The following is a 21945-nucleotide window of genomic DNA, read 5'->3' as shown; positions in this document are numbered from 1 at the left end:
TTACAAGTTGCTGCAGATTTGCACGGTATAGTGCCATCCATAGACAGAAAATTGTTATTTGCCCTACCTCAACAGCACCAACTATCATGCACGGACTGTTGAGATGGCAGCTCTGCTTCACAATAAAGGTCTATGAATGTATTTGTCTCCTTATTTCAGTCACGAGTTGCTGCAGATTTGCACTAGTATAGTGCCATCAATGGACGGAAAATGGTTTTTTCCCTGCCTTGACAGGGCTAACTTATCACGCATGGGTTGTTCAAATGGCAGCTCAACTTCACCATAAAGGTTTATGGATGGATGTATTTGTAGAGGCCACTGCCAGTTGCAACTGATGACAGCTACAATCTTATATGTGCAAAGAAAGATGAACCTCTTGGACTGATCACTCTATATGTGGAACCCAATCTTGTCCATCGGCATCCATAAACAACAAAGATGCAAAGCAGATTTGGGATTTGAAGACCACTCAAATCAATAAACTTGAAACAAAGCTCTCCAACCTTAAAATGTAGATTTTGCTACTGCTGAGGAGTACATTTACAGGTTCAAGAATACAAAAGCAAACATTCTTACAAGTGGTTCCATAAGAAGGGATATTTGTTTAAAAACTTGGGTGAGCTATCTCCTCAGGAGCATGCCCAAAATGTAGATTTTGCTACTGCTGAGGCATACATTTACAGGTTCAAGAATAAAAAAGCAAACATTCTTACAAGTGGTTCCATAAGAAGGGATATTTGTTTAAAAACTTGGGTGAGCTATCTCCTCATAAGCATGACCACACTAAGGGTACTCCCTTCTCATGTACACGAGTCTCCGAGGTAAACTTCCATGTTTTCCAAAAAGAAGAGGCCAATGCGTTCATATGTTAAACTCTCCCAATCTCTAGTTGTAGTACTATCCAAATTGATCATGCTCAATAAAAAGATGTTCTCCAAGTTCCTAGAGTGTGAAAAATCTTCTTTCCATTTACAACATTAATCACACAAATAAGAAGGTGAAATGTTCGCAAGATAAATGGGCTGTTAAAGATATCAATGACAGCTTCAAAGTTGTTGCCTCTAGACATCGTGATGAATCCAAACATGTATACAAGATTGGGAAGTCTTCTTCACCTCCAGCTTTGTTGATAGTAAGCTATTGCACTTTCATCTCAATCAGACCAACTATGGATCCTTAAGGCACATGAATCATCTTTGCCCCACTAAAGGCCTTCCACAAATCAACCTTCCCAATGGCATTTGTGAGGAATGCGCAATGGGTAAGCATCATCCAAAGGACAACTCAATTTGGGCCTCTAGACCCCTTGAGTTAATACACAATGATATTTGTGGTTCTGTGTCCACTTCTTCTCTTAGGGAAGCTAAGTAATTCCTCACCTTTAACAATTATTTTTCCTCAATTTCTATCAATCTACACCATTATATCCAAGGAATAAAGTGTTTGCCAAATTGCATGAATTCAAAAACCCTGTTGAAGCTCAATGTAACCAAGAGATCAAGTGTCTCCGTCATTCTCCAGTGTCCAATATAATGGGGAAAGGAGATACATTGGCAATGCCTTCCATCAATTTTTTTCGCTCTCATGGAATCTCATGGCAACAAATTGTTCCTTATACTTCTCGACAGAATGGTGAAGCTAAGAAAAAGAATAGGATTATCAAGGTTTCTCTGATTTAATCTATCAGAAAGGTGATTTACTGGGAGACATCGGACCTCGAGAGTACTTTAAGAACCATATTTGGCATTGGTTTAATTTAATCTGCTCAAGACTAGAATTTAATCTCAAGAATCTGGGCATGTGAAATGCCCCCTAAAATAAGATGAATCTTGTATTTCCCTGTCCATTTTATAAATGATTCCATTAAGCAATTCTCTTGGGATAAAGGTGAACCCACAACACTAAGATAAAAGAAATTTCAGATACACAAACACACACCTTCGGTGCAACATTCGACTAAAGAAATCTGTGTAGGTTAAAGTCGAAGTAATTAGGCTACAGTGTTTTGCGATCTCCTAAAGCACCAGGGGATCTATTCCAAAGAAACTTCATTTTTATGTAGTCCAAAATATCAAGCAAATTTGATTTTATTTCAATTTGCTCTAACTTGATAACCAGTGCAAAGTACCCCGAGTTGAAGTTAAAAAAAAAACTGTTTTTTTCCGAATTCCTTTAAGTACCTAAAATTTGCTTTTATGTGTCTTTACTCTGCTAAGGTGATTTATTTGAAGACATTGTGCCTGTGGGTAAAGGTCGGATGAATCGTAAGTATCAATTTCCACCGATACAAGAATGCATGAATCAAGGCCCACAGCAAGCTTATACAAGACAGTAATGTTATTAACCAGCCATATTAAATCCAATTTCACCAGGAGCAGAATGCCTGACATATTCTGAACGGGAAAATATGCAAAATAAAACCACTAACAATTACCCATGCAAAATAAGTGTGAGCGGGGTTTGAACATCTGAGCGAAAAATACAAAAAACCAATGAAAAATGCCAAAACTCATATAGCTAAATCACTCGCAGAATTACATTAAAATAGCCGGATTCCATTAGCTAAGCTCCTCTGGATCTTCTATGGTAGGGGCAAAATTACTATGTTTACGTCCAAACAATTAATATGTATAAATTAGATGGTTAAAATGGCCGTGTTTTGTATACCTGCAAAGAGAAAAATATGGTCAACGCCGCCAAAATAAGGATGCCCAGATCTCTCTTCCTCATGCCTTGCCCCTTGTTATGCTACTGCTTGTTCTCTGCCCAAATGTTTAACAAGAATTAATTTTATCAGAAAACCCGCACCTCTGGTGAATAATATATGGTCGGGAGGATGATCCATTACTTACGTCGGCAGTCGTCGAAGTGATCTCTACATCTGAAAAAGGACTCTGAATGCCAGCTTCAGCGTTAAAGCCCCCAAAATGCTACTTCCTTCCACCCCCAAAATGCAAATTGCATTCGCTAGTTTTGTTGAATGTACAATGACATTACAACCTTCCTGAAAGTAATTTTAATTATAATCGAAAGCTAACTTAGAAGACTTCTAGAGTTTTCTTGATTTCGTTCAGGTTTAGATCCTAGTCGATTAGACAGATTTAACGGTTTAGAAGGTTGTGGGCTTTTGGTCCGGAGCTCGGGCGGTTCGCTCAGTACCTAAAGCTCAGAGCGCTAGTTAACTTCATGGCACTCTTCTCCCTTAGTTAACTTTATCTTTATGGCACTCTTCTTCCTTGGGTTTGTTGTATTTTATATTTTATGTAATTTATTTTTTTAGTTACCGATTCTTATTTCAGCTTAAAAAAAAAATACTTTGACTCATAGGCCTTCGCATCACACAAAGATTTTATTTATAATAAAAATTAAATCATAAAAAAATTGAGATTTTTCTCTATAAACATGTAAGTTTCACTAGCATTGAGACCAGCCATAGTGGAGGTTCGATTTAGCTTATTGATAAAATAAAAATAAACATATTTATTTTCTATTAAATAATTGTCTAATGAGTCATAAAATAATATTTGTAGGATTAAAACAGTACGTTATTGATGATGTAAATATTGAATAGGTTTTCAAATAGTGTTTTTAATTTAAATTTAAAAATGATTGATGTAAATATTGAATAGGTTTTCAAATAGTGTTTTTAAATTTAAGAAATAAATTATTTTAATGTTTACGAGGCTAAAGATAGGTTATAGGATAGATTGTTTCTTCATCTGTTTGATGTATTCGGCCATTTTTCTGTGAAGCTTCAAAATAAATGCTCCCAGCTTTCCGACAAACCCCTCGCTAAATAGATTATCCCAAGAGCTAGCTGTCAGCATATCTGCATAACTTTCCATGTTGTCTTTGAAGGCCTCACATTCTAAAATGAAATGTTTTTTTGTTTTCACTTTTCTGGAAGAACAAAAAAGATATCAAAGAGATATGCTCGCAACTAACTTTTGGGATAATCTATTTAGCGAAAGGTTTGTCGAGAAGTTGGGAACATTTATTTTGAAGCTTCACAGAAATAGGGTTGAATACATCAAGCAGATGAAGAAGCAATTTGTCTCATATGCTATCTTTAACCTCGTGGACGTTGAAACAATTTCTTTCTATTTTACGATAGATTTTTCGGTGTAAATCACACGGTATTTCATTTGTCGACGCATTTCGAACCAACCAGTGTGGTTCATCATCAGGACAAGTTGAGGAGCAAATCAAGCTATGCATGTTAAATAGACAGAGCAGACCTCCAACGACTATAATTCAAGATCAGGGAACGACTATAATGGGAAATACCATGTGATTTACGCCGAAAAATCTATTGTAAACTTGATATGGATCACAGAAGCCTTAATTCAACAATTTCTTTCTATGTTTAAAGATTAGGTTAATATTGAATCTAGTTCTTCAAAGGAGTTTGATTTATGTTTTATAAATTAAAATTATTATAAAAAAAATAATAATAATAATAATAATTAATTAATTAATAGACTATTTTATCATTTTTTAAGCGAAATATAAGGTGTTGTAAGTTTCATAGGTGGTTGATGGTTCTTGTGTGTTTTTTAGATAGAGATGTGAGAGAAGAGATAATAGTTGGGCTGAATTTTATGTTTTGAATATTTCAGTAAAGTTAATTTTTGATAAAAATATTGATAAGATGCAAGTGTATTAAGAATTTGAACTAATGATACCCCAATAGTGTGGATGACCAAAGCATTAGTGGGGTTGGGGGGCGGTAGTCACCCCATCGAATCCCAAGGCCCATAAAGGAGGGAGTGGTGTGTCATGCTCCCCATGCATTAAATGTGTGATAATACCTCTTAACTCATGAAGGAACTCGCTCGATGGTCTTTCGTTTTTTCTTTGTGGTTGCTCAGCGATGTTAGCGGTTTTGTGCCATGAGAAGTGGAAGGGTCAGTCGCAGGGAGGCCTTGTAAGCCTAGTCTTGAAGTTATTGTATAGACGTTTCCTATCGCATTTCCCTTCTTCCATGTGAATCAATGGATGGCGAGGGCTTACTCGTGAAGTTTGGGATCTTGGTGTTGGAAAAACTTCAACGTCTGAGGATTTGTTGAGTGTAGAGGGAGAGGCACACAAGATTATCCAACTAGTGGCGGGTTTGTAGTAGACCTCTTCCCTTTGAATTTGGCTGGTTCATGAGAGAGTTCAAGCTTCTTGGTTAGCCCGACTTTTAATATTTGTTATTTTGGTATGTTGGTTCAACTCTAGGGCAGGTCCCCTCTTGTGTTTTACCTTGGATGTTGGTCTTTGTGGTTTGTTTGGCTTTTTGCAATTCATTTTGGGGGTTAGTCTATGGTTCAAGCTCAAAGGTTACAGCCAAGATCTCAATGCAACAGCCCCTGGCATGTTATGTTCTTGGTATCTACAACAATAGTCAAGTACATGCTTGAGAGGAGGGGGGTTGTTGTTCTCGTTGATCCAGACTTATGCAAAAATGAAACAAAATACAAATATAAACATAAACATAGAGATGCAACACAAATAAATCTTAATTTCATTAGTACCAGCATAGATCCATCTTAAGTACAGATCTAACATGAGCCGAGAGGGATCTGCAAACTTTTTTAGAGTGCAAAATACAATGTGTTATTTTTCATTGTTTAAATTATATTTTTTAATGATAAATAGAGTATATATAGGACCAAATAAAAAATTTAACCATAAAAACTTGTTTTCTATATATAGATATATATGAAGTTGATATCGACATAAATTAGTTAATATAGATCATCAAATAGTTTATTTAAATCTCTTGTTGAAATATTTTTTAAAAGTTTAAGATTTAAACATCCAATTCACACTTTTTTTTTAATTTACTTTATAACATATTCATTTTTTTAATTATAGTTGACATTACTTTTCTATATAGAACATAATTTTTATTTTATATTTTTATTTTAAAGGGGCACTAACAAACGGACAAACTTACACATCCCCTCATATTGGGTTGTAGAATGAGCCTCTCGACTCAATCAAAGAACTAAAAAATGCTTATATACAAAATGGAAATAAACTAGCTTGGGCGATGGTAGCTTATCTTTGAGAAGGGATGTGGCAGCTACATGCCTCTAAATTGTGTTGCAATGAGGCTCAAAAGCCTATTTATTATTGAGAAATAATGGAAAAACCTAAACATCCAAAAAACTAACCATAGGAGATGAAGCAACAAAATTATGGGCCCCGTTGGGATAAACATGATCTCTATTTGACGTGCACGACACCTCGTTAGAAAGATCTATTTGAGGACTACAACTTTCAACTGCAAACAAACTTGTGTTTGCCCGTTTTCCAAAAAAGTCATTCACAGCCTCAAAACGACTCTAGAAGTTGAGGACCTGAAAACACTGCCAAAAATAGTAAATTGTGCTACAATTAAGGAAACTGAAAGAAATAATGTTGGGGGTCCAAGTGGAATAGGTGGGTGGCCAACAATATCAACCTGAATCAGTCCTCCCCCTTAGGAACCAATGGTCCCCATTGCATTTATTGCCTCCATGAGATGGGGAAACTTCTGCTGAACTTGGTCCCTAGTGAGCCACTTGCCTTGGTGTAAGGGTTGGCCAGCTTTGACAACCCGATACAGTTGGATCTTCTGTTGGCGAACGTTCTTAATCTGTGTGTCCATGATCCAATCAGTCGTGTCTTGTTCAATGCAGTCTGGGTTCAGCTTTGTCGATGTGAATTGGTCTGCAATGTCTAATGTGTCCATTAATGGTGGAAAGTAAGGTTGAAGGCGGTCCACATTGAACATTGGGTGCAAGCCAAGGAATGGGGGAACATTGAGCTCAAAAGTGTTGTATCCTACAACCGTAGTGATGGTGTAAGACCCATATCAGAGCAGATGAAGCTTGCGGTGGGCCCTAGTGAGGCGCTCCTTCTACAAATGTAACCAAACTTTGTCGCCCACCTGGAACTGGTGTGGCACCTGATGTTGATCATGACATTCTTTGTAATATTGATAAGATGCAAGTGTATTAAGAATTTAAACTAGTGATACCCCAACAGTATGGATGACCAAAATATTAGTGGGGTTGGGGGGCAGTAGTCACCCCACCGAATCCCAAGGCCCATAAAGGAGGGTGTGGTGTGTCATGCTCCCCATGCATTTTACGTGTGATAATACCTCTTAACTCATGAAGGAACTCACTTGATGGTCTTACGATTTTTCTTTGTGGTTGCTCAGCGATGCTAGTGGTTTTGTGCAATGAGAAGTGGAAGGGTCAGTCATATGGAGGCCTTGTAAGCCTAGTCTTGAAGTTATTGTATAGAAGTTTCTTGCCGCATTGCCCTTCTTTCATGTGAATCAATGAATGGCGAGGGCCTACTGGTAAAGTTTGGGATCTTGTGTTGGACAAACCTCAACATCTGAGGATTTGCTGAGTGTAGAGGGAAAGGGACACAAGATTATCCAACTAGTGGCGGGTCTATAGTAAACCTCTTCCCTTTGAATTTGGCTGGTTCAGGAGGTAATTCAAGCTTCTTGGTTAGCCTGACTTTTAATATTTGTTATTGTGGTATGTTGGTTCAGCTCTGGGGCAGGTCCCCTCTTGTGTTTTACCTTGGATGTTGGTCTTTGTGGCTTGTTTGGCTTTTGGCAATTCATTTTGGGGGGTAGTCTATGGTTCACGCTCAGAGGTTACAACCAAGATATCAGTCCAATGGCCCCTGGCATGTTATGTTCTTGGTATCCACAACAATAGTCAAGTACATGCTTGAGAGGAGGGGGGTTGTCATTCTCGTTGATCTAGACTTATGCAAAAACGAAACAAAATACATATGTAAACATAAACACAGAGATGCAGCACAAATAAATCTTCATTTCATTAGTACCACCATAGATCCATCTTAAGTACGGATCTAACATGAGCCGAGAGGGATCTGCAAACTTTTTTAGAGTGCAAAATACAATGTGTTATTTTTCATTGTTTAAATTATTTTATGAATGATAAATAGAGTATATATAGGACCAAATAAAAAATTTAACCATAAAAACTTATTTTCTATATATACAGATATATATGAAGTTGATATCAACATAAATTAGATAATATAGATCTTCAAATAGTTTATTTAAATCTCTTGTTGAAATATTTTTGAAAAGTTTAAGATTTAAACATCTGATTCACACTTTTTTTACTTACTTTACAACATATTCATTTTTTTTAATTATAGTCGACATTACTTTTCTATATAGAACACAATTTTATTTTATTTTTATTTTTATTTTAAAGGGGCACTGACAGATGGACAGACTTACACATCCCCTCGTACTGGGTTGTAGAATGAGCCTCTCGACTCAATCAAAGAACTGAAAAATGCTTATATACAGAATGGAAATAAACTAGCTCAGACAATGGTAGCTTACCTCTGAGAAGAGATGTGGTGGCTACATGCCTTTAAACTATGTTACAATGAAGCTCAAAGGCCTATTTATTATTGAGAAGTAATGGGAAACCCTAAACATCCAAAAACCTAACCATAGGAGATGAAGCACCAAAATTGTGGGCTCCGTTGGGATACAGACGATCTTTGTTTAACATGCACGACACCTCATTATAAAGATCTATCTGAGGACTACAACTTTCAACTACAAACAAACTTGTGTTTGCCCGTTTTCCAACAAAATGTCATTTAGTGCCTCAAAACGACTCCAGAAGTGTAACAGTACAAAGTAAAAATAAGTTAATTTCTTAATTAAAAACATAAGCAGACAAATAAGTTCATACCTATATTACCTGTAATCGAAGTGTGCCGGATGGTAACGAGGTTTTGGGGACGACTCTCCACCCAACCGTAGGCTCAATTGTGCAAGGATCTGCAACAACTGGCCACCCCCGAGCCCTCAATCAACGTACTACTGCCAGTGACTCCTAAGTCTTCAGAACATCATTCTCCCAAGAAAATGCAAGATAGAAATTCGGAAAGATGGGATGCCGGAATGCCTCTCATCTCCCTCCCATCTATTAAATAGAACAATATTGAAAAGGAAACCACATGCACACACTCAATGTGTCTACATGCAACTTTCTATGATTTTTTTTTTAGTTTTCTTGTTTTATTTCCTTTTTTTTTATAGTTTCATTTTCTTGTTTTATTTCCTTCTTTTTGATAGTTTCCTTGTTTTATTTATTCTTATCTAGAGCTTTAGTATGGTTATTATTATTTTTATTTTTATTTATTTTATTTGTATATATTTTTAATCTTATTTATTATTTAACATTTATGATTTATTATTTTTATTATTATTAAGTGATTTATTTATTATTATTTACTATTTATATTATTATTTATTATTTATTATAAAGGGGAGGGATATTACATACTCTCCCACTTTAAGGAACTTCGTCCCGAAGTTAAGTTGAATTATTTATTATTTTTATTATTTATTATTTAATTTACTTCATGTTGCCAACACCCTCTGCTGAACTAGTATAACCAGCAGGCATTGAAAGTCCCCAACACTCGAGAAATCTCAAGGAATCTCTGTCATTTTTCCCACTTTCGGCACTAGGCATAAGCCTGACTCGGTCTGTATCCTAGTCCAAGGCTGGCCCCAAGGCTCGCACCTGACTCAGACCTCATCTGCCCCAAGGTAGGCATCCGGTCCGGTACTCAATGACCCCAGGCATCTCGCAAGGCTGGCCCACTCCCTCCACAACTACTAAGGCGCACAGCCCCAGGCAACGAAGTCCTTTACATCCCTTCCAAACTTCGGTATCCCAATCTAATAACAGGCACTTAGCCTAGAACATCAAGCACTTGGCCTCCTCAAGATGGTCCCATATCTCTTCAAGAGCTATCCATCAAGAGCTATACACAAGACAAAGGAACCACTAGCATATGTAGTGTTGATTGAGTTATGTCCCCAGCCCATATGGTATTACTTATTCTCCCTCATGCGTATGGGCTCGCACGAGATCATCAAATAAACTGGCCCTCATGGCCCAATGTGTAGTCCTATCGATCATTACAACTCAACATGCAACAATGCATTTGCTATACCATCATAGTATCATAGAAAATAATCCACATGCCAAGTATTTTATGTCATCATGAGAATATTCATCATTGTTAATAACAAACTGCATGCTCATGCATGTCATTTGTATGCAACTATTACATGCTTCACCATTTTAAATTATGATATGCACATATTGCATCAGAGATATATCATGACTTTACATAATAGATGAACCATGTGTAAATAAACCTCATATTGTAGCATCATAAATCCTATGCAAATCATAAGGATACAGTATCACTATAAGAACTATATGTGCATCATTATATCATATTAGTCAAGTACCTGTGTTAACTAAGAAGCATTTCCACACATTTTAATCAAGTAAACAAGGAAAGTCTTGAAAAATAACAGTTGCATCTTCCCAGGTAGCTAACCCTGGGCTATATTGGTCCCATTGGTCCTTGACTTGCTCAAATTCACGGTTCCTGAGTCGATGAACCCAGCAGTCCAGTATATAGAATGGTTCGACCTTAAGGACTCCTTCCTCGGAAACCTGCAATTTTTCAAATTTCAAAACATGGGACGGGTCGGGTACATATTTTCTAAGCATAGAAACATGAAACACATTATGCATCCTTCTTAAATGGAATGGCAGCTCTATAATATTGTAGGAATTTACAGGGTAAGTTCCTCAGAAAGAATACCAAAAGGACACCGCTCACAACCAGATCACAGATCAATACACCAGTATTTTTGACGTGGTTAAAACCCTCAAAGAGGGAAACAGTCCACGGCCTGTCCCAACGTGGGTACTACAGACAATTTATTAATCAAAGAATGAAAATTTACATAAGCTTCTCTCATGCACAGATTACCCGAACAATGACCCTCCATGCGCTTTAAATAGAACTCATGGACCAATCGGGTGTCAAGCCACGGATCAAGTGTCGGTAATACCGAGGAGAGAATGAACCGTCGGATTGTAAGTTACAAAATGTACAACGGTAAAGAAACACACTTTACCTAACTCTATACCTAACTCTATACTAGACCAAGTTGAACTTAACTATTTCCTATGTGTCGGAATATCCTAACATCCCCCCTTAAGAACAACTTGGGATAGGATTGAAGGATTTACAAATATGACACAATAGGAGAAGGAAGGAGGCACTAGAGCCTATCCCCCCTTAGTGACAACTTCCTGAACTCCAAGCATATATCGAAGTTTAGTGAACTTCGCCTCTGTGGGAGCCTTTGTGAAGATGTCTGCAACCTGATCATCTATTGAACAATATTGCACTTCAAGAACATGGTCATGAATGAGCTTTCTGATGAAGTGCATGTGTAGTTCAATGTGTTTGCTGCGCTGATGCTGGACTGGATCTTTGCATAGCTGAATGGCACTTTGATTATCACACCAAAGTGTGGTTGGATGCTGCTGCTCAAAGCCAAACTCTGATAGGATCTGACGAAGCCACAAGGCTTCCTTACTAGCTTCCACGGCACCAGGATACTCTGCTTCTGCTGACGAAAGAGAAATGGCAGCCTGTTTCTTACAAGCCCATGTAATAGGTCCTGAACCAAGAGTGAAGACATAACCGGCAGTAGACTTCCGATCATCAGGGTCACCAGCCCAATCAGAATCAGTGAAACCAACTAACAGAGGAGCTGCTTTGGCACTGTAATGAATCCCAAACTGTACTGTACCTCGAACATAACGAAGTATTCTTTTAGCTGCTTTCCAATGACTTTCACGGGGGTTTTGCATAAAACGAGCAACAAGGCCAACAGCAAAGGAAAGATCAGGACGAGTATGGGTTAAATACAAGAGTTTTCCTACAAGTTGACGGTATAAGGTAGCATCAACTTTAGAAGTACAAGAGACTGAAAGTTTGACTCCAGACTGAAAGGGAGAAGGGGTTGGCTTACAGTCTTCCATGTGAAAATGACGAAGAATATCACAAGCATACTTGGACTGGGAAAGGAAAATACCCTCCTTGGATTGCAAGACTTGAAGACCGAGAAAATAGTGTAAGTGTCCTAAGTCTGTCATTTCAAATTTCTTTTTAAGGCTGGACTTCACATGGTTTATAAGGTTGGGATCACTACCAGTAAGAATAAGATCATCAACATAAAGAACAAGGATGATAAGAGAGTTGCCCACTTTCTTGGTGTAGACAGTATTGTCAGAATGACACCTAGAAAAGCCAGATTCTAAAAGAAAGCTATCCATTTTGGCATACCAAGCCCGAGGAGCTTGCTTGAGGCCATAAAGGGATTTCTTAAGTCGACAAACAAGGCTGGAGTCTGTTTGTATGAAGCCAATGGGTTGTTCCATATAGATTTCTTCCTGCAAGTCCCCATGCAAGAAGGCAGATTTAACATCCATCTGATGGACTTCCCATTTTAAAGAGGCAGCAAGGGAAAGAACAAGGCGGATAGAGTTCATTTTGGCAACAGGGGAGAAGGTTTCAGTGTAGTCAATGCCTTCAACCTGTGAAAAGCCCTTAGCAACGAGACGAGCTTTATGTTTATCAACTTTCCCATCTGGTCCATACTTGGTTCTGTAAACCCATTTACATCTAACAAGTTTGCGTCCCTTTGGTAGAGGAACAAGATCCCATGTATCATTTGTCATCAATGAATGATATTCTTCATTCATAGCTGCTTCCCAATGTGGATGGCCTGAAGCTTCTGCAAAAGTGTCAGGATCATGATTTACTGGAGCTTGAGCCAGTAAAGAAGAGGCTCTTTCAAACTGAGAACGTGTACGTCGCTGATCTGTAGGATCACCGGCAAGATCACCTGCTGCATCCCGAGTAGCACGGACCCATCTTGGAAGTTGAGGATCTTGAGAAGGTGGGGGAGGATTATCATCCTCGCTTTCATCATCTGAAGAAGAAATGTTTTCAAAAGTAGAAGAGATAGGAAGAGGTGGCACATCCGTCGGACTAGGCTCGCAGGCCGATTTATTTTCATCAAATTTTACATCTCTTCTAATGATAACATTTTTGGACTTAAATGGAATAAGTCTATAACCTTTTACATCTTCAGAATATCCAACAAAAGTACATTTCTCACTCTTAGGTTCTAAAGCTTTATGCTTTTCATCTGGAATATGGGCCCATGCTTCACTTCCAAACACACGAAAGTGACTTACATCTGGTTTAATGGAACTCCAAGCTTCTTCTGGAGTGATATTCTCTAGAACCTTAGTAGGAGTGCGATTGATTATATAATTTGCACAATTAATTGCTTCGGCCCAAAAACTAAGACTGAGTCCTTTAGATTGCAGCATACAATTAGCCATTTCCTTTAAGGTGCGATTTTTCCTTTCAGCTACACCATTTTGTTGTGGAGTGTATGGAACAGTATGTTGCATTTGAATTCCATTTTCGGTGCAAAAGTTGATGAATGTGTTTTTAACATATTCTCCACCATTATCAGTTCTTAGCTTAAGAATTTGATGTCCAGATTGTTTTTCAACAAAGGCTTTGAAGGCCACAAATGTGGTAAATACTTCGCTCTTGAGTTTTAAGAAGTATACCCAAGTGCGTCTGGAGAAATCATCAATGAAAGTTAAGAAGTACTTGCAGCCAGAGAATGAAGCAACAGGAAGAGGACCACATAAATCACTGTGCACAAGCTGTAAAGGGGCTGAGGCGTGCCAAGAGGCACGTTTGTCAAAACTGTCCCGATGATGTTTTCCGAGTACACATCCGGAACAAACACCATCTCTGCAAGATACCATAGGAAGACCTGTCACCATATTTTCTTTACATAGATGCTGAAGGGAGCGATAGTTTAAGTGACCAAATCGCTCATGCCAAAGTTTGCTCACTTCATCATTATGAGCAACAAATACTGAGGGAAGATTTGATGACCCAAAGTTGTGAAACTTATACAACCTTGTGGAATCATCAGCAAGACCAGTAGCTAGAATCTGTTTAGGATCTTTTAGATCCTTGATTACAACATCATGAGGTGAAAATTCAACAATTTTACCTTCACCTGAATGAGTTATCTGATAGACACATAGAAGGTTGCAGGATAAGGTTGGAACACATAATACATCATTAAACTGACCATTGTCTAGATGAACAGTTCCAGTCCCTACAACATTAAGAGATCTATCATCACCAACATATATATTTTTGGTGTTACAATCATTTAAAGAAGAAAACATGGCTTGGTTTTTGGCCATGTGATAAGAGGCTCCAGAATCAATGAGCCACTCATGAGAATGAGAAGAAGAAGAAGATACATTTAATGCATAACCAGACTGAGATGATTGACAACGACATGCAGAAAGTGCCATTCCGGAAGTTGAAGTTGAAGTAGGCTCCACATGGATGTTATGTTTCTTCATTGCGGCTTCCAAGGCTTCCATCTTCTTAAAGCATTTAGATTCTAAGTGGCCATCTCGATTACAAAAGTTACAATGTCTATCAGTCTTCTTCCATTTGTTTTTATTGGTCTTATCATTTTGCTGAAATGATCTTTCATTTTGAGGCTGAGTTGGTTTAGGACCATTCTTTTGAGGATATGACTTCTTAGGATTCTTTGAATTTGGTTGTTGCTAGGCGGCTAACGCTTTCGTGGAAGAGTTTCCAAGATTAAGAAGACCAAGGTGTAAGAGTTTTTCTTGTTCTCTTATTAAGGAATCACAAAAGAAGTCAAAGGAAGGGGCCTTGTAGTCTTTTCCTTGACAAATGAAAGCTTCCCTTTTAGAATGGAAAGTGGAAACAAATACAGAGTAGGCTGGTCCCAACTTAGTAAGGATGGAATAAATAAGGTTACCATCTTCTTTCTTAACTTTAACACCTTCCAAGAGATATCTAAGGGTCTTGAATTTGGACAAGAAATCTTCAATGCAAGAAAAATTATTAGGATCCAAAGTAAGCAACTCATTTTCAAGTTGATGGGCTCTAATTTCATTTTTAATCCCAAAAACTTTAGCGAGTTTTTCTAATGCTTCATGAGGAGTCTCAAGTTCTGCAATGTGGAATCTAAGATCATGAGAAATAGACATCCCTATCAAACCACGTGCTTGATCTTGTCTATTTTCCCATTTTGCAGCCTTGTCTTCATCTTTTGGTTTCTTCTCTTGGTCTGTGGCTATTCTGAAGAGACCTTTACTTCTAAGTAAATCTTCCATGTAGGCTACCCATTGGAAGTAGTTAGTGCTGTCAAGAATGACTTGGCATGGACTTTCCATTTTTAAAAAAAATTGAAGCTGAAGATGCTGAAAGTAAGTGTTCCAATGGATAGATCTCGAACAAATAGGCGGTTTTAAAAAAAACGGCTCTGAAAAAAGCTTCCGGATGAAGAAGTTATGGCTTTTTGAAAAAAATTGTTGACGTTGCCGGCAAAGTGCGCGAATGTGCGGGAATGAAAAAATCCGCCCCCACAAAATGGAGACTTGAACCTAAGACCTCTACTCTCTTAAAATAGCTTTAAACCAATTGATCTATACAAAAAATTTGAGAGAGAGAGAGAGAGAGGGGGGGGGGGGGGGCCTTGGTTTGCGTGCTTGCCGTGAGAAAGCTCTTTTTCCCTACAAAACACAAAACACAAAACACAAAACCCAACACGAATATGCAAATAAAAACGAACCTTGTGGCTCGAATTTAGCTTTAGCCAAAAAACTAGAAATTTTAAAAAAAATCTCAAAGTTAGCTTTAGCCGAAAAACTAAATATTTTTCTCAATGTTTCTGATTTTCCGAGATCACACTAAGGTGCAGGGAAAAGAGCATACACATGAGAAAAATCCTTCCTTTCTGTTTCTGATTTGCCCAGATCGCACAGAGTCGCAGGGCAAAGAGCATACGCAGAAATGAAAGGTATAGATCTGGTTAAAAAAAAGCTAAATAAACCGAAACCGAAATAAGCAGAGAGAAAATAACAGTAAACTGCAAAAAACACTGTATACCTCCCGATCTGAAAAATGACGCAGCTAGGGCTACCGGAAACCTTTTCGCGTGAAACGAAAGGGGTTCCTCACTGGAACAGATGCTCCGAATGCAACAGAGCAGTCCTCTCGGCCGAAAGCAGTCAAAAACAGCAGATCTAGGAAACGACAGCCGCATGCAGTTCTACCGGCTTCAGATTTGGATCACCAACGGACGCGGCCCTCAAATAGCTCTGATACCATGTAGGAATTTACAGGGTAAGTTCCTCAGAAAGAATACCAAAAGGACACCGCTCACAACCAGATCACAGATCAATACACCAGTATTTTTGACGTGGTTAAAACCCTCAAAGAGGGAAACAGTCCACGGCCTGTCCCAACGTGGGTACTATAGGCAATTTATTAATCAAAGAATGAAAATTTACATAAGCTTCTCTCATGCACGGATTACCCGAACAATGACCCTCCATGCGCTTTAAATAGAACTCATGGACCAATCGGGTGTCAAGCCACGGATCAAGTGTCGGTAATACCGAGGAGAGAATGAACCGTCGGATCACTACATATCGTGACCGTCAGATTGTAAGTTACAAAATGTACAACGGTAAAGAAACACACTTTACCTAACTCTATACCTAACTCTATACTAGACCAAGTTGAACTTAACTATTTCCTATGTGTCGGAATATCCTAACAAATATCCCTCCCCTTACTAATAAATAATAAATAATACAAAAATAATAATATAAATAGTAAATAATAATAAATAAATCACTTAATAATAATAAAAATAATAAATCATAAATGTTAAATAATAAATAAGATTAAAATTATATACAAAGAAAATAAATAAAAATAATAAAAATAAAAGTAGTTATAACCATACTAAAGCTCTAGATAAGAATAAATAAAACAATGAAACTATCAAAAATAAGGAAATAAAACAAGAAAAAGAAACTATAAAAAAGAAGGAAATAAAACAAGAAAACTAAAAAAAAAAACAAAAGAAAGTTGCATGTAGACACATGGAGTGTGTGCATGTGGTTTCCCTTTCAATATTGTTCTATTTAATAGATGGGAGGGAGATGAGAGGCATTCCTGCATCCCATCTTTCCGAATTTCTATCTTGCATTCTCTTGGGAGAATGATGTTCTAAAGACTTAGGAGTCACTGGCAGTAGTACGTTGATTGAGGGCTCGGGGGTGGCCAGTTGTTGCAGATCCTTGCACAATTGAGCCTACGGTTGGGTGGAGAGTCGTCCCCAAAACCTTGTTGCCATCTGGCACACTTCGATTACAAGTAATATACATATAAACTTATTTGTCTGCTTATGTTTTTAATTAAGAAATTAACTTATTTTTACTTTGTACTGTTACATATGGTATCAGAGCAGGGCTCAACCCTTAGGACCTATGGGCATCTAAAAAAAAAAATTAGGATATTTAACTTGACTTGTTTTTGAAAGTTACAGGATGCTTACTTTCCTACGAGTAATTTCCACGACAACTAAACTTTGGAATCAGGGTTTCTAGATTTCCGCAATTTTGATTTGTTTTCATTAATTTGTTAGCCATTTTTGACAATTGTTTGCAGGCTCTACCACAACATAAACCGAGTGGTGTGTGTTTTTATGATAGGCATCAGATAAAGCTCGTTTATCATAAATTTATTTATATTGTGGTTCTGAAAGATAATTTGTTTCTGCGATCATTTTTGTCCGAAATTTTTTTGGTTTGTTTATTTAATTTTGGTAATCGACATGCACTTTCCCCATCTGCTTGGCTTTGATATTCCATCAGTGAGACGATATCCATGCATAATCCAGTCTGTTTTGATGCCCTTGGGTGGCCTGCCTCTATAAAAAAAACCAGAGCTTTCTTTACTCCAATCTTTTGTCTACTAGAAGATGTTAGAATTGGCCTGTCAGTCCCAGTAGCTTTCCAATATCCAGAAGTTGCAGCTTTATTGTGCCGAGCACCATTAGGGTGCTTGCGATCTCTTGGAAAATCCCACGGATCAAACTTATAGAGATCAAGTTTTGCAATAATCGTAGCCTTCTTCTTCATTTAATGAACCACCAACTCCTCGTTCGTAGGATGAAATCTGAATTCCAAAGGCAATTCCACGACACCAATCACAAAATCCCACCCTAGAGCGTCCCCATAAAGAACCTAGAAGGCGCTCAAAACATCTAAACTTAACCGTCTTGGGTGACGATTATACTTTGTCAGTAGGTCACCTGCTTTGCCAAAGAGTCCTACTCCGAGACGCAACCTTAATTATCAACAAACCCCATTCAAATTTCATCAAACACTTTGTATGTATACTAACTTGATACATGAGGGATTCGAGTTTCAGGAAAAATATAGTAAATTGGCCGATGGGTTTAATGCCAAAAGAAGAAGCAATGCCAAATTCCGTCAATCGCCTTGACTTAAAATATGGTAGAGCACTTATCAGTCTGCCTCAGGCTGCAGGCACGCATGAGCTTGCAATTCACGATGTTCACACAACAATGCTTCTATGTTATAAAAAGTAAATTGTAAATCCCATATTTGAAAATCATTATTTATATAAAAGTTAAGTTATGTAGTGGCTGAAAAGTTTATTTAATGAAACACTGAAACCTCAATTCTTATAACATTTGATGGTTATGAATATATGGTAAAACAAGAAATATAACAAAACATGATTTGTTACGGTCTCAATTGAGATTTTTTTTTTAGATCAATAATTGGATTTATAGGGTTTAGGGTCATGAGGTTTAATTATTGTTTAGGTTTATATGGTTTATCATTAAAATATAATGAAAATAATTAAGTATAGCATTATTATTTTTAAGGTATTTGCTAAATTATTATACTATTTTATGTATCTTTAATAAATGTATTTTTGATGAATCAAAATGCAATTTTTAAATTTATTAATAGTAAGTTAAATATTTTGATTATAATAATTGTTATATAATAGTAGTATAATAAAATGTCTTACATTGTAAATAATAAATTTCCTCTTTACAAGTGTTTTGTTATAAAAGGTTATAGTTTCTATTATTAGTTTATGTTAAAATGGAATTGTTGAAGGAACAATTACCTACCTTGGATGAGGAAAAGGTACTATTGATTGTGTAAATGGTACTATTGATTTTATAGTGTGTGCAGATTTCTCGACATTGTTATTGAAAGGAACAATGGAATTTGGAGGAACACGCATAGCCATGGCCGCAAGCTTACAATCTTATGTCTTATGCAGGCAATTTATGTCTTATCCGAGCAATTAATATCGCTAAAGGTATTGTAATTTAAGGGATTTGATATGGTGTTGTCTTCGCGGGTGCGCTTGCAGGCAGGCCATATAATTAATAAAATGATTTTATTTTGTGTTGGGGAGGAATAACCTTCCCAGTCATCCGATCCGGTTCTGGGTCGGGTGGCAGTGTCTCTTCTTTATGGTGTGGAATATTTCTTGATGGTTTGCTTTCATAAATTTTCTTAGAATAGTCATAAGAATCTCAAGATACACTTGTTTAACAATTTATTTTAAAACAGTCCATTTATTTTTCTACATAAGTAATGATTGCATAAACAAATACTTAAAGTCATGAATCTGCATAATTAATATTATTGTGACATATAATGCTTCCTTCCAAAATTCAATACCTTCTTAACACAATAATGTCACCAATATTCTTAAGCTTTACTCATTCAAATTTTGTTTTATTTTACTTTGATCCAATTCTCTAAGTTTTATGGTTTTATACTACAAAATTATGGTTTAAGTATTGTGATTATTGATAATTTATGAAACTCATAAACTCCATGTTTCTATACTACGAAATTTGTGATAATTTATGGTTTAAGTATTGTAATTCAATTTAGTAACTAAATGTATATTTTAAATTTGGACATATTCTAAATTTGTTGTAGTTTTTGGCATAAAAGTAATGTATAATTTAACTGAATATTACAGGGTAGATTATGGCTCCTAAATGTCGAAGACAAACCCAAAACAACCCTGAGGTAGAAACACCACCTCCCGCCACTTCAGAGATAGGAACCCCAGCTGAGCAAGCTATATTACATTCCCTTGGGGAAATGACCAATATATTTAAGGATTGGATCTCAAGCCAAGGATGAGATCAAGGAAATGTGCAAAAGGAATTGGAACAAAAACAGAGATAAGACCTAAATTCTCAATTCAATGCCAAAGATGGACAAGCAACACTTGATATTATGAAAGAAGTCCAAAAATCCAAATTACCAGAGTTTACGGGTCTAGAAGGGGGTTCAAAAGTAGAAGCATGGGTAATGGGTGTCAAAAGAGCACTTAGTTTTAAGGCATACACTTCTAGGGAAAAGGCCCAGATATCAATGAGTCTACTAAAAGGAGATGCCTTATTATGGTGGGTAAATGAAGAAACGAAGATGCAAGTCACCCCAATGCAAGTTACTTGGGAAATGTTTGAGGAAGCCTTCTGAACTAGGTACCTATCAGAAGAGTACAAACACCAACAAGTAGGCGCTTTCCATGAAGTACGACAGAATGGTAGATCTATCGAGGACTATGAAGCTAAATTTTATTCGTTGGTCCATCACGTGGACTATATGGCTGATGATAAACGTCAAGCTGAAAGATTCTTGCATGGACTCGACCCCTTAGTCCGAGCAGAAGTCGCCATGTGGAAACCCACCACTATGGCAACAACCACTAGTTTAGCCAAACAAGTCCTGAGGAAAATCAATATGAAGAAACAAATGGTGGTTGATGGAAATTCAGGAAAGGAGCATTCCACAATGAGGCTAAATAAACCTGGGGGGCAACCATATAGATTCCAGGGAAGACAAGACACTATTTCTCGGATCGCTAGCGCAACTTCTCGACCGCCTCCAGGAGGATGTAAGGGTCAACCTTACTTGAATAGTGGGTGGCATAGAAGATTTGGTGACCAAGGACAAGTACAACGTAAGAAGCAGGCACCAATAGAATATTGGCAATGTAAAGGTCCACATTATAGAAAAGATTGTCCAAGCTATCAAACAGGGATTAAACAACAAGAATATAAAGCAAAAGGAGGAAGATCACAAAACCCACATCGAATTCATGCAGCCACAAACCATCGCCAGGCTGAGCACCAAGCCATTGTAGTAGAGTCTGTAGGTATGATCAATAACATCCCTCTATCTGTGTTAATTGACCCAGGTGACACTGATAGTTTTATTTCACCTTCAACAATACTTAGATGTGGATTGACAGCTCATGAGCAAAGTAACTTTAGAATGGTAGAAATGGCATTAGGCTCTCAGTAATCAGTAGGGTCAATGATAAGAGATTGTAGTGTTAACATTGGGGGGTGTGATACCAAGATGAACCTATATAGTACGACTCTCGGGACGTATGACTTAATTGTGGGAATGGATTGGCTTGAATCCCATCAAGCTATACTGGATTGTTATAATAAGACAGTTCTCATAAAAAATGACCAAGGAGAAACCAAAGTAATAAAAGGGGTTAGACGTGATGTTACGTTGCGCCTCATATCAGCCAAGAAAGTTAATAAGTGTATGAGGAAAGGGTGCAAGGTTTATGCAATAGAAATGGTTCCAACCAACGAGAAGTCCTTGGATAAAGTGCACCCACTACTTTCTGAATTTGCAAATGTATTTCCCCCAGAGCTACCAGGTTTGCCTCCAGTTCGAGAAATTGATTTCTCCATAACTTTGAAACCAGAAGTGGAACCCATATCCAAAACACCTTATCGAATGACTGTTCCAGAGCTTAATGAATTGAGTATACAGCTCAAAGAACTTCTTGATCAAGGTTTTATACGACCTAGTGTGTCACCTTGGGGTGCACCAGTGATCTTTGTAAAGAAGAAGGATGGAACTCTTAGGTTATGTATTGATTACCGAGATCTAAACAAGGCCACCATTCGGAATAGGTACCCCATGCCTCGAATCGATGACCTCTTTGACCAACTAAAAGGAGCTTCAATATTCTCCAAGATAGACTTACGGTTAGGTTATCATCAACTAAGAATCAAGGAGGAAGACATAC

General features: G+C 37.4%; 1 protein-coding gene across 1 annotated transcript in view; it reads right to left on the bottom strand.

The window, feature by feature from the left end:
• The window catches only part of LOC149204985 (uncharacterized), a 298358-nt gene extending 295154 nt beyond the window's left edge, over positions 1-3204 (bottom strand). The window contains exons 1-2 of the mRNA XM_089394859.1: positions 2853-3204; positions 2668-2762 (exon numbers count right to left, since the gene is read on the bottom strand). Of these exons, the coding sequence (XP_089250985.1) occupies positions 2668-2730 (63 nt within the window). The 5' untranslated portion in view covers positions 2731-2762; positions 2853-3204. The remainder of the gene's footprint in view (positions 1-2667; positions 2763-2852) is intronic.
• Positions 3205-21945: the final 18741 nt, after the last annotated feature.

The sequence above is a fragment of the Pinus tabuliformis genome, chromosome 1_2 (assembly GCF_031772625.1).
Source record: "Pinus tabuliformis cultivar Carrire ecotype Pingquan chromosome 1_2, CPIR1, whole genome shotgun sequence".
In the NCBI taxonomy this organism is placed as follows: domain Eukaryota; kingdom Viridiplantae; phylum Streptophyta; class Pinopsida; order Pinales; family Pinaceae; genus Pinus; species Pinus tabuliformis.
This window is presented reverse-complemented; position numbering and strand designations above follow the sequence as displayed.